General features: G+C 46.7%; 1 protein-coding gene across 6 annotated transcripts in view; it reads right to left on the bottom strand.

The window, feature by feature from the left end:
- The window catches only part of TTLL6 (tubulin tyrosine ligase like 6), a 59320-nt gene that overhangs the window by 17181 nt on the left and 28561 nt on the right, over window positions 1-13578 (bottom strand). For all 6 annotated transcript variants that reach the window (XR_001896342.2, XM_017950538.3, XM_017950537.2 and 3 more), the window contains 4 exons: window positions 12391-12566; window positions 10264-10452; window positions 8916-9087; window positions 7671-7949 (listed from right to left, as the gene is read on the bottom strand). Coding sequence is in view for 5 of the 6 variants with exons in the window: in XM_017950538.3 (XP_017806027.2) it covers window positions 7671-7949; window positions 8916-9087; window positions 10264-10452; window positions 12391-12566 (816 nt within the window). In the remaining variant the exon portion in view is untranslated. The remainder of the gene's footprint in view (window positions 1-7670; window positions 7950-8915; window positions 9088-10263; window positions 10453-12390; window positions 12567-13578) is intronic.

Raw genomic sequence — 13578 nt, 5'->3', positions numbered from 1 at the left:
CAAATCTTGGATCTCGTCATCTAACATACTTAAAAATTAATTTGATGTGAATCATGAACCTGAAACAAAAAGCTAAAGTTATAAAACTTCTAGAAAAAACATAGGAGTGGCCGGGTGCAGTGGTTCAGGCCTGTAATCCCAGCACTTTGGGAGGCTGAGGCGGGAGGATCACCTGAGGTCAGGAGTTCGAGACCAGCCTGACCAATATGGTGAAACCTCATCTCTACTTAAAATACAAAAATTAACCAGGCATGGTGGTGGGCGCCTGTAGTCCCAGCTACTCAGGAGGCTGAGACAGGAGAATTGCTTGAACCTGCGAGGCAGAGGTTGCAGTGAGCCATGACTGTGCCACCACACACCAGCCTGGGAACAGAGTGAGACTGTCTCAAAAAAGAAAAAACATAGGAGAATATATTTGTGACCTGAGGTACATAAAAATATCTTAGATAGGATATAGAAAGCAACAGTCATGCTGGGCGCGGTGGCTCACGCCTTTAATCCCAACACTTTGGGAGGCCCAGGTGGACAGGTCACTTGAGGTCAGGGGTTCAAGACCAGCCTGATCAACATGACGAAACTACGTCTCTACTAAAAATACAAAAAGTAGCCAGGTGTGGTGGTGTGTACCTGTAGTCCCAGCTGCTCGGGAGGCTGAGGCAGGAAAATCACTTGAACCCGGGAGGCAGAGGTTGCAGTGAGCCAAGATCATGCCACTGCACTCCAGCCTGGGCTACAGAGCGAGACTCCATCTCAAAAAAAAAAAAAGACAAGAAAGAAATAAAGAAAGAGGGAGGGAGGAAGGAAGGAAGGAAGGAAGACATATACAAGAAAAATTGATAAACTTTATCAAAATTAAAATTTTTCACTAATCAAAAAACACTATTAGGAAAAAAATAGGCAAATTTCCAGAATATATAAATTAAGTAATTCCCATAATGGAATATCAAAAGACAAACAATCCTACCCAAAAAGGGGGCCAGGCACAGTGGCTCGTGCCTGTAATCCCAGCACATTGGGAGGCTGAGGTGGGAGGATTGCTTGAGCCCAGGAATTTGAAACCAGCCTGGGCAACAAAGCAAGACTCGGTCTCTTAAAAAAAAAAAAAAAAAAAAAAAAATTGCCAGACATAGTGGCTCACACCTGTAATCCCAGCACTTTGGGAGGCTGAGGCGGGCTGATCACAAAGTCAGGAGTTTGAGACCAGCCTGACCAACATAGTGAAACCCCGTCTCTAGTAAAAATACAAAAATTAGCTGGGGGTGGTGGTGCTCATCTGTAATCCTGGCTACTCAGGAGGCTGAGGCAGGAGAATCTCTTGAACCCGGGAGTTGGAGGTTGCAGTGAGCTGAGACCACACCATTGCACTCCACCCTGGGTAACAGAGTGAGACTCCATCTCAACAACAACAACAGCAAAAAGATTAGCCAGGAACAGTGGTGAGGGCCTGTAGTCTCAGCTACTCAGGAGGCTGAGGTGAAAGGGAGGATCCCTTGAGCTTATGAATTTGAGGTTGCAGTGAGCTATGATGGTGCCACTGCATTCCAACCTGGGTGACAGAGTGAGGTTCTGTCTCAGAGGCCGGGGAAAAAAGAGAGGGGATGAAAACTTGAACATACTTGACAAAGAAAGATAAATAACCAGTAAACATCAGGGAAATACAAAGTAAAACTACAATGAGCTATCAAAACATAGCCATTAGAGTGGTTCAAATTTAAAAGCTGAGGCATGAGAATTGCTTGAACCCTGGAGGCTGAGGTTTCAGTGAGCCAAGACTGTGCCACTGCACTCTAGCCTGGGCAACAGAGCGAGACTCTATCTCAAAAAAAAAAAAAAAAAAAAAAGACAGATAACACCAAAACGTTAACAAAGATATGGAGTTATGGAGCAACTGGAACTCTCATAAATTGCTAGTTAAAATGTACAATAATACAGTCACTTTGGAGTTTCTTATAAAGTTACATATAGATTTACCTTTTGATCCAATGATCTTTCTCCTAGGTAGTTATACAAGGAAATGAAAACATTTGTCCACAAAAAGCTGTTTACAAAAATGTTCACAGGAGCTTTAATGACCATAAAATAAACAACCAAACAAACAAAAAACTGGGAACAACCCAAAAGTCTGTCAATAGGTGAATGGATAAACAAACTGTAGTATGTCTGTACAGTGAAATACAACTTAGCAAACTACTGATTAGCTCAACAACATAGATTTATCTCAGGGATATGGTACTGAGCCAAAGAAGCCATACACGAAAGAATATATACTATATTATTCCATGTACGTAAAATTCTAGAACAGGCAAAACTAAGGTGAAAAAGTCAAAGAAGTCAGAGTCAGGGTAGCAGATGCCTTGAGGAGGGATGAGGGGAGGGAGATTGCTTGGGAAGAAACAGGAAGAAACTTTCTGGAGATATCAAAATGTTCTGTATCATGATGTATCATGATAGCATGTAGGTTATAGGGTATATTTATTTGCCAAAATTGTACAGTTAAGATTTGAGTAAATTTAATCTCAGGAAAAAAACAGGGCTCAGGAAAAAAAAAAAAGGACATAGAATGAGATGTATAATCAAATTATATTTAAATACATTTTGTTTATTTATTTTGAGATGGAGTTTGGTTCTTGTCGCCCAGGCTGGTGTGCAATGGCGCAATCTCAGCTCACTGCAATCTCTCCCTCCTGGGTCCAAGCGATTCTCCTGCCTCAGCGAACTCCTGACCTCAAATGATCTGCCCACCTCAGCCTCCCAAAATGCTGGCATTACAGATGTGAGCCACTGCACCCAGACTCTATTTTTAAAAATCCATTCTTTAAATGGGAAAACCGAGGCTTAGAGAATTTAAAGTGACTAAAAGGAAGTTCTGTATCTACTAAAAGGAGACTCCAGGATCCAATCGAAGGCAGCCAGATCTCCAAAGCATAAACTCTATTTCAAATTGTGGTTAAAATAAATAAATAAATAACATAAAATCTACCATCTTAGTCATTTTAAAGTGTTCTATGTGTAGTAGCGTTACCTATATGCACATTTGTTGTGCAAGAGATCTCTAGAACTTCTGCACCTTGTGAAACTTAACTTCTGTATTTATTAGACAATTCCCCTTTCTCTCCCTCCGCCCAGTTCCTGGCAACCATGATTCCACTTTGTAAGAGTGGCTACTCTAGATACTTCACAGAAGTGGAATCATAACAGTATTTATCTTTCTGTGACTAGCTTCTTTCACTTAGTATAAACATCCTCAAGGTTAAGTCCTGTTGCAGCATTTGACAGGATTACTCTCTTTTTTAAGGCTGAATAATATTTCATTATATGTATATACCACATTTTCTTTATTCATTTATCTGCGGTTGATGGACATTTTAGGTTGCTTCTACCTCTTGGCTATTATGAAAAATGCTGCAATGAACATGGGTGTGCAAATATCTTTTTGAGATCCTGTTTTCAATTATTTTGGATATATACACAGGAGTGGGATGGTTAGTGGGATGGTAATTCTATTTTTAATTTTTTTTTTTTTTTAGACAAGAGTCTCACTATATTGCCCAGGCTGGAGTGCAGTGGCGTGATCTTGGCTCACTGTAAAACCACCTCCCGGGTTCAAGCAATTCTCCTGCCTCAGCCTCCTGAGGAGCTGGCATTACATGTGTGTGCCACCACACCTGGCTAATTTTTGTATTTTTAGTAGAGATGGGGTTTCACGATGTTGGCTAGGCTGGTCTTGAACTCTTGGCCTTAAGTGATCTGCCTGCCTCAGCCTCCCAAAGTGCTGGGATTACAGGCATGAGCCACCGCACCTGGCCCTATTTTTAATTTTTTGAGGAAGCTCTGCATTGTTTTCTCAGAGGCTGCAGCATTTTACACTCCCATCAAGAGTGCAGAAAGATTCCAATTTCTCCACATCCTCACCAAGGCTTATTTTCTGGTTTGTTGTTGTTGTTGTTGTTGTTGTTTTTGAGGCACAGTCTCGTTCTGTTGCCCAGGCTGGAATGCAGTGGTGCGATCTTGGCTCACTGTAAGCTCCACCTCCTGGGTTCACGCCATTCTCCTGCCTCAGCCTCCCAAGTAGCTGGGACTACAGGCGCCTGCCACCATGCCCAGCTAATTTTTTGTATTTTTAGTAGAGATAGGGTTTCACCGTGTTAGCCAGGATGGTCTCGATCTCCTGACCTCGTGATTCACCCATCTCAGCCTCCAAAGTGCTGGGATTACAGGCGTGAGGCACTGCACCCGGCCCCTCTGTTTTTCATTTTTTTAAAAGTAATGACTATCCTAACAGCTATGAGGTGATATTTCATGGTTTTGATGTGCATTTCCCTGATGACTAGTGATGTTGAGCATCTTTTCATGCTATTGGCCATTTGTTTATCTTCTTTAGAAAAATGTTTGTTCAAGTCCTTTGTCTATTTTTAAATTGTATTTTTGTTGCTGTTGAGATGTAGGAATTCTTCATATATGCTGGATATTAAGCCTGCTATGGTGTGAATGTTGATATTCCCCCAAAATTCATGTTGAAGTCCTAACCCCCAAGGGGATGGTAGTAAGAGGTGGGGCCTTTGGGAGATGACTAGGTGATAAGGGCAGAACCCTCATGAATGGATTTGGTACCCTTATAAAACAGGCCTCAGAGAGTTAGCTAGCTCCTTCCAGCATGTGAGGACACAGCAAGAAGCTGCCATCTATGAGGGATAGGCCCTCACCAGACATCAAACTTGCCAGCGCCTTGATCTTGGACTTCCCAGCCTCCAGAACTGTAAGAAATAAATTTCTGTTGTTTATAAGTTACCCAGTCTAAGGCATTTTGTTATAGTAGCCTGAACAGACTAAGGCAAATCCCTTATCAGACACATGGTTTGTAAATATATATACTTTTTTCTTTCTTTCTTTCTTTCTTTTTTGTTTGTTTTGTTTGTTTGTTTGTTTGTTTGTTTTTGAGACAAAGTCTCACTCTATCACCCAGGCTCGATCTCGGCTCACTGCAACCTCTGCCTCCCAGGTTCAAGCAATTCTCCTGCCTCAGCCCCCCAAGTAGCTAGGATTACAGGCACGCACCACCATGGCTGGCTAGGTTTTGTATTTTTATAGAAATGGGGTTTCACCATGTTGACCAGGCTGGTCTTGAACTCCTGACCTCAGGTGATCCTCCCGCCTCGGCCTCCCAAAGTGCTGGGATTACAGGCAGGAGTCACTGCACCTGGCCCCGGTTTGCAAATATTTTCTCCCATTGCCCAAGTTGCCTTTTCACTCTGTTGGTTGTTGCCTTTACTGTGCAAAAGTTTTCAGTTTGACATGGTCCCATTTGCCTATTTTTGCTTCTGTTCACTGTGCTTTTGGTGTCATATGCCCAAGAAATTATGAAGTTGCAAAGCTTACTCTCTTAAAGGTGCTTTTCAAACCACGGGGTTGTAAACCTATGAAATCATGAATTAATCTGGTAGGTTGTAACTGATATGTTTGTTTGTTTTTGTTTTTGTTCTGTTTTGTTTTGTTTTTTTGAGAAAGAGTCTCACTCTGTTGCCCAGGCTGGAGTGCAATGGCATGATCTTGGCTCACCACAACCTCCGCCTCCCGGGTTCAAGTGATTCTTCCACCTCAGCCTCCCAAGTAGATGGGATTGTAGGCACCTGCCATCATGCCCGGCTATTTTTTGTATTTTTGTAGAGACGGGGTTTTACCATGTTGCCAAAGCTGGTCTTGAACTCCTGACCTCAGGTGATCCACCCACCTCGGCCTCCTAAAGTGCTGAGATTACAGGAGTGAGTCACTGTGCCCAGCCTTAACTGGTACTTTTTCAAAGAATAGAAAAGACAGAATAGCACGGGATATAAAATGTTAATTGAGGTATCATATGTAGTATGCCTAAGCACTGTTTTAGAAACTTTTTTCCAGGTGTGTGCGTGGGAGGTGGGGCAGGGTGATGGATTGTGAAATAAAGTGGATTTCTTACTGTGGGCTATGGCTAAAATTTTGAAAAACATTGCCCTACTCTCTACTGCACTTGGTCCAAATGAAGGCCCAACAATGCTGAAGATTTTCCAGTAATTACAGCAGAGTCAGCCCTTGGTGGGCTTCAGCGGGAGGAACACAAAGAGATCTGTGCTAGGGCACTTAGTACCATATTCATGTGGCAACTTCGTTTCTGCAAAAATAGAAAGTCAGCTGTCACCTTAAGTGAATATTTTTTATTTGATCTTTTTTTTTTTTTTTTGAGATAGAGTCTCACTCTGTTGCCCGGGCTGGAGTGCAGTGGCATGATCTGGGCTCACTGCAACCTCCGCCTCCCGGGCAAGCAATTCTCTTGTCTCAGCCTCCCAAGTAGCTGAAATGACAGGCATGCACCACCACACCTAGCTAATTTTTGTATTTTAGTAGAGACGGGGTTTCACCATGTTGGCCAAGCTGGTCTCAAACTCCTGACCTCCAGTGATCCACCTGCTTCGGCCTCCCAAAGTGCTGGGATAACAGGCATGAGCCACTGCGCCCAGCTTTTATTTGAATTTCATTGGTGCTATTTGTTTTGGTTTGGTTCTATGGTTGCCTAAGTGCTTTAAGTATAAATATTTTATATCTGGTTTTATGCTTGTATATATTCATAAAAATAATTTAAGTCTACCATGGGGGTCTGAGAGAGTTTTCTTTCCTTCAAAACAAGGTGTCTGTATATCAACAGAGTTTGAGAAATACTGTTAAGGCTGTGCTGAGTTCACAGGTGTACTACCAAAACCTTATTTGGAGAGAGGGTCTTCGCAGGTATGATTAGTCAAGTTAAGATGAGATCACACTGGATTAGGGTAGGCCCTAAATCCAGTGACTGGTGTCCTTATAAGAAGGCCATGTAAAGATACACAGAGGAAGGCCAGGCGTGGTGGCTCACGTCTGTAATCTCAACACTTTGGGAGGCTTGAGCTCATGAGTTCAAGACCAGCATGGGCAACATGGTGAAATCTTCTCGACAAAAAATACAAAAATTAGCCGGGCGTGGTGGTGTGTGCCTGTAGTCCCAGCTACTTGGGAGGCTGAGGTGGGAGGATGGCTTGAGCGTGGGAGGCAGAGGTTGCAGTGAACAGAGATTACACCACTGTACTCCAGCCTGGGTAACAGAGCCAGACCTTGTCTCAAAAAAAAAAAAAAAAAAGAAAGAAAGAAAAAAGAAAAGATACACAGAGGAGAAGCACAGAGAAGAAAGTCACATGACACCAGAGGTAGAGATTGGAGTTATGCTGCCACAAACCAAGGACTGCCAAGCACTCAGCATCCACCAGACAGAATCCAGCAAGAAGCAAGGAAGGAAGGAAGGATCTTCCCCCTAGAGCCCTGAGATGGAGCATGGTCCTGCCAACACCTTGGTTTCAGACTTCCAGCCTCAAGGACTGTGAGAGAATAAACGGTGTTGCCTCCACCAAGTTGGAGGTAATTTGCCACAGCAGCTCCAGGAACCACTCCAGGGGATAACCTGCTTCCCAAGAGGGGACTCACAAAAGCGCCTTCCTAAATGCCGGTCCTCCCAGCAGCTATGCCATTCCATAGTGTGGGCTTCTCAAGGGGAGACACCAAGGCCCAGGGAGGCTCAGTGGCCTACTCAAAGGCTCACAGCAAGTTGGGGGTAGAAAAAGGACCAGTAAGCAAGACTCCCACCACTCCCTCCCAGAGCTCGGCTCACTACTTACCACAGTGCCAGCGAAAACGTTCACTGCACAGGCAGATTTGGCCTCCTTTATGCTGAAGTTGGGTTTACTGGGCTCCAACTCGGAACTGCTGAGACTGATATTCCTCAGGTCTGGTACAGAACTGGAGGGCCTCGCAGACGTCGGCTTGGCAGAAACAGGGCCGGCCTCCTTCATAGGGGCTTCCTCGTTGAGGCTGCTGTCTGCTTCATTTTTCCTTTCATCTCTGACACTCGAGAGCAAGTCAGGTGCGTAGGACACTAATGTCAATGGCTGGATGTACTGGGGAGGACGAAACCACAACACACAGCCCATGGGAACCCAGCTCTATCCACTTCCAGATTCATCTGCACCCAGGGGTAGGTGCAAAGGAGATGAGGAGAAGGAAAGCAGTGGATAGCAAAATTTCTCTAACATGGGGCTCTCAACCTGGAATTCTGGGACCCTTACAGGACTCGTGGATAGCTTCACAGGGTCTGAGCCACTTGAAATTGCAGTTTAAAAACTGTGCATTTTGTACTTTCTGGCAAGAGATTCCATAGCTTTTATCAAATTCTTAAAGGGTCTGTGACCTTAACAAAGTTAAATAATATGAAACAAAAATCTCTACTCTAATCCAGGTGAGTCTTTGAGACAAAGGAGATGGATTGAAAACTCAGCTGCATCTTCCCACTGAGCTAGAAGAGAGTGCTAAGCAGAGAAGGCGAAGACAGACCACAGGCCAACTGGACAGCTGACCCACAGCCAGGACTGGTCCACGCTTTGCACAGAGGATAGACCCAGCCATGATCAGTATCCCATGTAATGTTCTGAGAGTCTTGCTCCCAGAAGCTCTTCCCAGTAGCCTGCTCTCTCCACTGTGCCCTGGCCTACTAGAGGGGAGCATTCCAACCCAAGCTGCAGTTGAGGACCAGGAGTATATGCACTCCTGAAGCCCTAAATAAGGTTCCCTAAATAAGGCGCGTGCTCAGCCTCCCAGCATGGCCTGGCTGCTCTTACTCCTACTGGAGGAGGCAAGCAGGACAGACCGGTGAGAGTCCTCTGTTGCCTGGATGGAGGGATTCTCTAAAAGATGCCAGCTCCTGTGTGCCTTCAGGGGTCCCTGCACCACCCCGTCATTGCCAAGCCCTCTGTGCAGCCCTTCAGTGTGTCTGGGCTCTGAGCAGTGGTCTCCTCAGCACCCCCCACAGATCAGGCCCAGGTGGGGAAGGGTGCTGGCTACGTGTGTTCCCCATGATCCGGGTTTACCTGTTTGGAGGCTTGGGTGGCAGCCTTGTCTTTCTGCTGCTGTTTCTGTTGCCAGCCCCTCACGCCCTTCTTTCTTACTTGCTCGCCCGCCGATTCCCCCTGCATCTCTACCTTCTTCTTCATTTGGAAGGGCTTTTTCTCCCGTTTTAGTCTCAGCTCCTGGATCAGCTGCCTGCCCATGAAGAACAAGTGAATGTGATGGGGGTTAGGGATGCGCTGCACAGGCAAGCATTCTCCTTGAGGGATGGACATGACTGGGCGAAGAGGTAGCGAGTTCCACGTTCCCTCCTCCAACACATCCAGTCTGCACAAGTGATTGAAGGTTAAGGAGCAGGGTGTGGAGGAAAGCATCATTCTGCCAAGCATACCATCCCCCGTGTGGGAACAGCATCCAAGGAGAGATGCGCAGTAAGGGGGCTATTCCCTAGTCCACCACACCCCTATCTGTTCCCCACTTCCCAGCAGGCCAGTTCCCATCCATGGCAGGTGCCAGCAAGAGGGTCTGGGTAGGAGGCTAAAGCCAAAGGCTCTCATATTGGGCCATTTCATGTGCTGGGCCTCTGTAGCCAATGGATGCTGAGAGTGGACAAAAGGTGACATAATATAGCAGAAATAACTCAGTCTCATGAGTCAGGACACAGGGGAGTTCTGGTCCCTCTTCCGTCATCATCTTTATATGTGATCACTCCTCTGCTCTGCCCTCTCTTTCCATAAAATGAGCTGGTAGGAGAGGACTGCACTCAGTGGATGACTCCCTCCAGCTCCTGGAGTTTACGCCTGTGTGAATCCATGAGGCAGCTTTGAGGGGGTGGCTATCCTCGGGAGTCAGTTTCTAGAAAGAGTTACCTCTCTCCACTTCACACAGGGAATCTTCCAATTCCTTGTCCTTGTGAGACCAGGGCAGATGTTCATCTGGCAACTTTCTGTTTTTGCTTTTCTTTGCGACAAGGTCTGACTCTGACACCCAGGCTGGAGTGCAGGGGTGCAGTCACAACTTACTGCAGCCCCCACCCCTCCGCCCTGAGCTCAGGTGACTCTCCTACCTCAGCCTCCTGAGTAGCTGGGAGTATAGGCACAGGCAACCATGCCTGGCTAATTTTCCTTTTTGTTTTTTTGTAGAGATGGGGTTTCGCCATGTTGTCCAGGCTGGTCTTGAACTCCTGGGTTCATGCCATCCACCTGCTTTGGCCTCCTAAAGTGCTAGGACTACAGGCATGAGCCACGGTGCCTGGTTGCTCTGGCAACTTTCATGGTTGGGGACTCTCCCTGCCACTCCAGGCCAGTCAGCCAATAGATCACAAACAATCCCCAGAACCCCCCACCAACCTCATCCCGGATGCCTTCCTACCGGGCATACTCCTCCCGAGCCCTGGAAGCAACAGTATTTTGGAAGAGGGAGTTGTTGTCCTGGAAAAACTTCTCATACTTCTCCGAATTCAGACTGGGATAAATCAGTCGGAACCCTCCACAGTTTTCCTTCTCGTATGTTTCAGTTTTCTTTAACTGCATGGCCCGGAAACCCTTGACTTCCTCAATCCTGTTGGGAAGCAGAACGTGGGGCTGCTGTCAAGTTTTCTTGGGACAAAGCCTGGAAGGGACATGTCCAAGCTGGAGGTCGTCTAGGGCCCGATGGAGGCCTTGCACATAATGGTGGTCAATCAGGGTTTGCTAAATAAATGCATGACTGTTTCCCTGAAAGGAGATTCTAGCCCTCCTGGGACAGCCAACGTCATATGCACTAAGAGCTGGTTAGCACAGTCTTTTTGACAACTCACCAAATTCTGTCCTGCTCCAAATAAAACCCATTTTCCACTCGGCTTTGTTCTGACTAGGCAGACTGTCACCACCTTCCCATTCACAGTCCTGATTATCCTTCTCTACAGAATAGCCGCTGTACTTTTACTGAATTTGAGGGCTTCCTGGATGACCTTGATGACCATTTATGAGCTGCAATGATCTCATTCTTTCTCACAGCTCCCTGGGGAAGTGGGGGTCAGGTAGGGAGAAATGATAAGCCCCCTTTTACAGCAGGGAAACCCAGAGCCACAGAAATATCCAAGGAAAAATAATGAGGAGACTGATTCAGAGAAGGCCCTTAACCTGACAGCTGCTCCTCAACAGGACACTGCCTCCTTCTCGGGGAGTTTAGAGATGGCAGGACATGGCGAAAGGCATCCTGGAATCCCAGGCAGCAGACCCACTGGGCTCTGGGTCCAGAGCTGCCATTTACCAGCAGGGTGACCTTGTACAAGTCAGTTCCCTTTCTGGAGTCTTGGTTTCCTTGGCTTCCAGAACAAGGCCACATGGCACTCCACCCTACCTAGCTGCCCACTCCTTACAGGGAAGACAGTGCAAGTGCCTGAGAAACATGGTGCTTTCCAAACATAAATGCTATTTACGGCATCAGTTCCAGAAACTCAACCCCAAAAGATTAGACTGGCTCTGCCCATGAGGAATGCAGGGGGCTGTAGTGGGGTCTGAAAAGCAACAAAGGATCCCCTTGACTAGGCTCAGAGTCTCCTGACACTACAATCTCTCTACAGAATGGAAGCCCCAGTTACAAGGCAAGTGGTGCCCAGCAGGAAGCAGGGGACGTTAGCTCCTGGCAACATGGGAACATGGAGAAGGACAGACACATCTTTCTTTATAGTAAAAATAAAGGAATGGTCTTATTTTTATACTGGCAATTCCTAAAGCTTCACATAATATTAATTAATTTCTATCCATTATATATAGCTATATATCTGTAACTTAATCTCCTATTTCTAGGAACAAAGGAATATTCCAAGTAAAACTATTCAAACTGCTACATTCTGCCAGTATAAGCTCATTTTCCAAATGGGATTATCATTTGTTAAAATGACCCCCTCCAACTCCAGGCAAGATTATAATAGCCTTCAATATGTATTATAGTGCCAAGTACTTTGCTAAGCCTTTTATATGCATTATCTCATTTCATTCACCCAACAACCTTATGTATCATAGCCCCATTTCATAGAAAGATCACTGAGGCTCAGAGAAGTGACAGAAAGGCCACATAACTAGTAGGCTGTCGAGTCATAATTTGGACCAAGACAGACTGTTATTTTATTTATTTATTTATTTATTTATTTACTTGAGACGGAGTTTCACTCTGTCACCCAGGCTGGAGTGCAGTGGTGTGATCTCGGCTCACTGCAACCTCCGTCTCCCTGGTTCAAGCAATTCTCCTGCCTCAGCCTCCTGAGTAGCTGGGATTACAGGCGTGTGCCACCACGGCCAGCTAATTTTTTTGTATTTTTAGTAGAGACGGAGTTTCACCAGGCCAGGCTGGTCTTGAACTCCTGACCTCAGGTGATCCTCCCGCCTCAGCCTCCCAAAGTGCTGGGATTACAGGCGTGAACCACTGCACCTGGCCCGGGACAGACCATTCTTACTGGGAGCAGGGGAGTCAGAGAGAGAGAGAGCCCCCCAAGGCTGGGGAGTGCTACTGTACCTCATCTCCCGAGAACAACACTGCTGCAGGAACTGCCCCCGTTGTCTCTCCTCCTCCAAGACTTTCTTCTTGTCACAGCTTTCCAGGTTGATCAGGACCAAAGTGTCATACAGCAGACCATCTTTCACCTCTTTATCCAACCGAGAGTCGGTGGAGAAGCTTGGAGAGTGGTTGACCTGTGAGGGCAAGATGGGCAACTGGTGACAAAGCCATCCAAAGTGAAAGCAGAGAGTGAGGCCGAGATGCCACCTCCAGGGTGCTACCAAAGCCCACCTCAGGGCCTGACTACCAAGATGAGAGGAAGGGAGGGGAGAGCATCTGGACTGGAGCCGTGGTGAAAAAAGGAGGAAGCATAACTCCCTGTAGTTAAACCAGCTTTTATCTCAGGCCTTTCTTCTTTGGGAGCATCAGGGCTACCCTCTCTTTGGTGTGTGTGTTCCACTCCATCCGGGGTGCATGTGTTCCCTCATGTGCACTGGGCATCCAGAGAGCAGAATGGAAGGGGTACTGCCCAAAGGGACAGGCTCGGACACAGGAGGTAGAGACGAGTGGCATTCAGGAGCCTGGCCAGGGTGGAGGGGAGACAGGTGGGAGGAGGGAAGGACTTATTCCTGCACACTGAAAAGTCTGTATTGTTTGGAGGCACCATGTGACATTTGCAGATTTCTAGAAGTTTCTGAAGGGCTTGCTCCTGGTGGCTCATTCTGCTCTTTGGGTAAGGGCTGCAAACAGGCACATCCCTCTTCCTCCCGCCATACCTGGAAACAAGGACTGGGAATGGAAGCAGGGCAAAGCTGCAGGAATCTGACCTGTAGTCTCGGGTTCTCCACCCCAAAGTCTGACCTGTGTCACTGAACCTGGCACTAGCACCCTTTGCTCCTCACGACGCTCCCTGAAGGGCCATGTGAGAGGGCTCCTGGGGACAATTCTTTCAGGAAGAGAGGCAGCTGCCAGGAAAGCTTCTCCTCCTCCTCTCACCACCCATGGGTCTGGGGGAGGCAGGAAACTCACTACATGGCCCCCTACCCATTTCAGTGGCAGTAAGCCCCAGGACACTCTCTGCTGGTGTGTGTAAACTGAGTAGTCCAGGCCCCTAAGAGTGGGGCACAGTCGCTCCTGTCTGATAACTGAACGTTGCCAACCCAGCTTTGACGAAGAACGCCCCTTTCTGGGAGACAACTCTGTTAC

Source organism: Papio anubis, chromosome 17, assembly GCF_008728515.1.
Source record: "Papio anubis isolate 15944 chromosome 17, Panubis1.0, whole genome shotgun sequence".
NCBI classification, from domain to species: Eukaryota; Metazoa; Chordata; class Mammalia; order Primates; family Cercopithecidae; genus Papio; species Papio anubis.
Note: the sequence above shows the minus strand (reverse complement) of the source record. Positions and strands in the feature narration are given on the sequence as shown.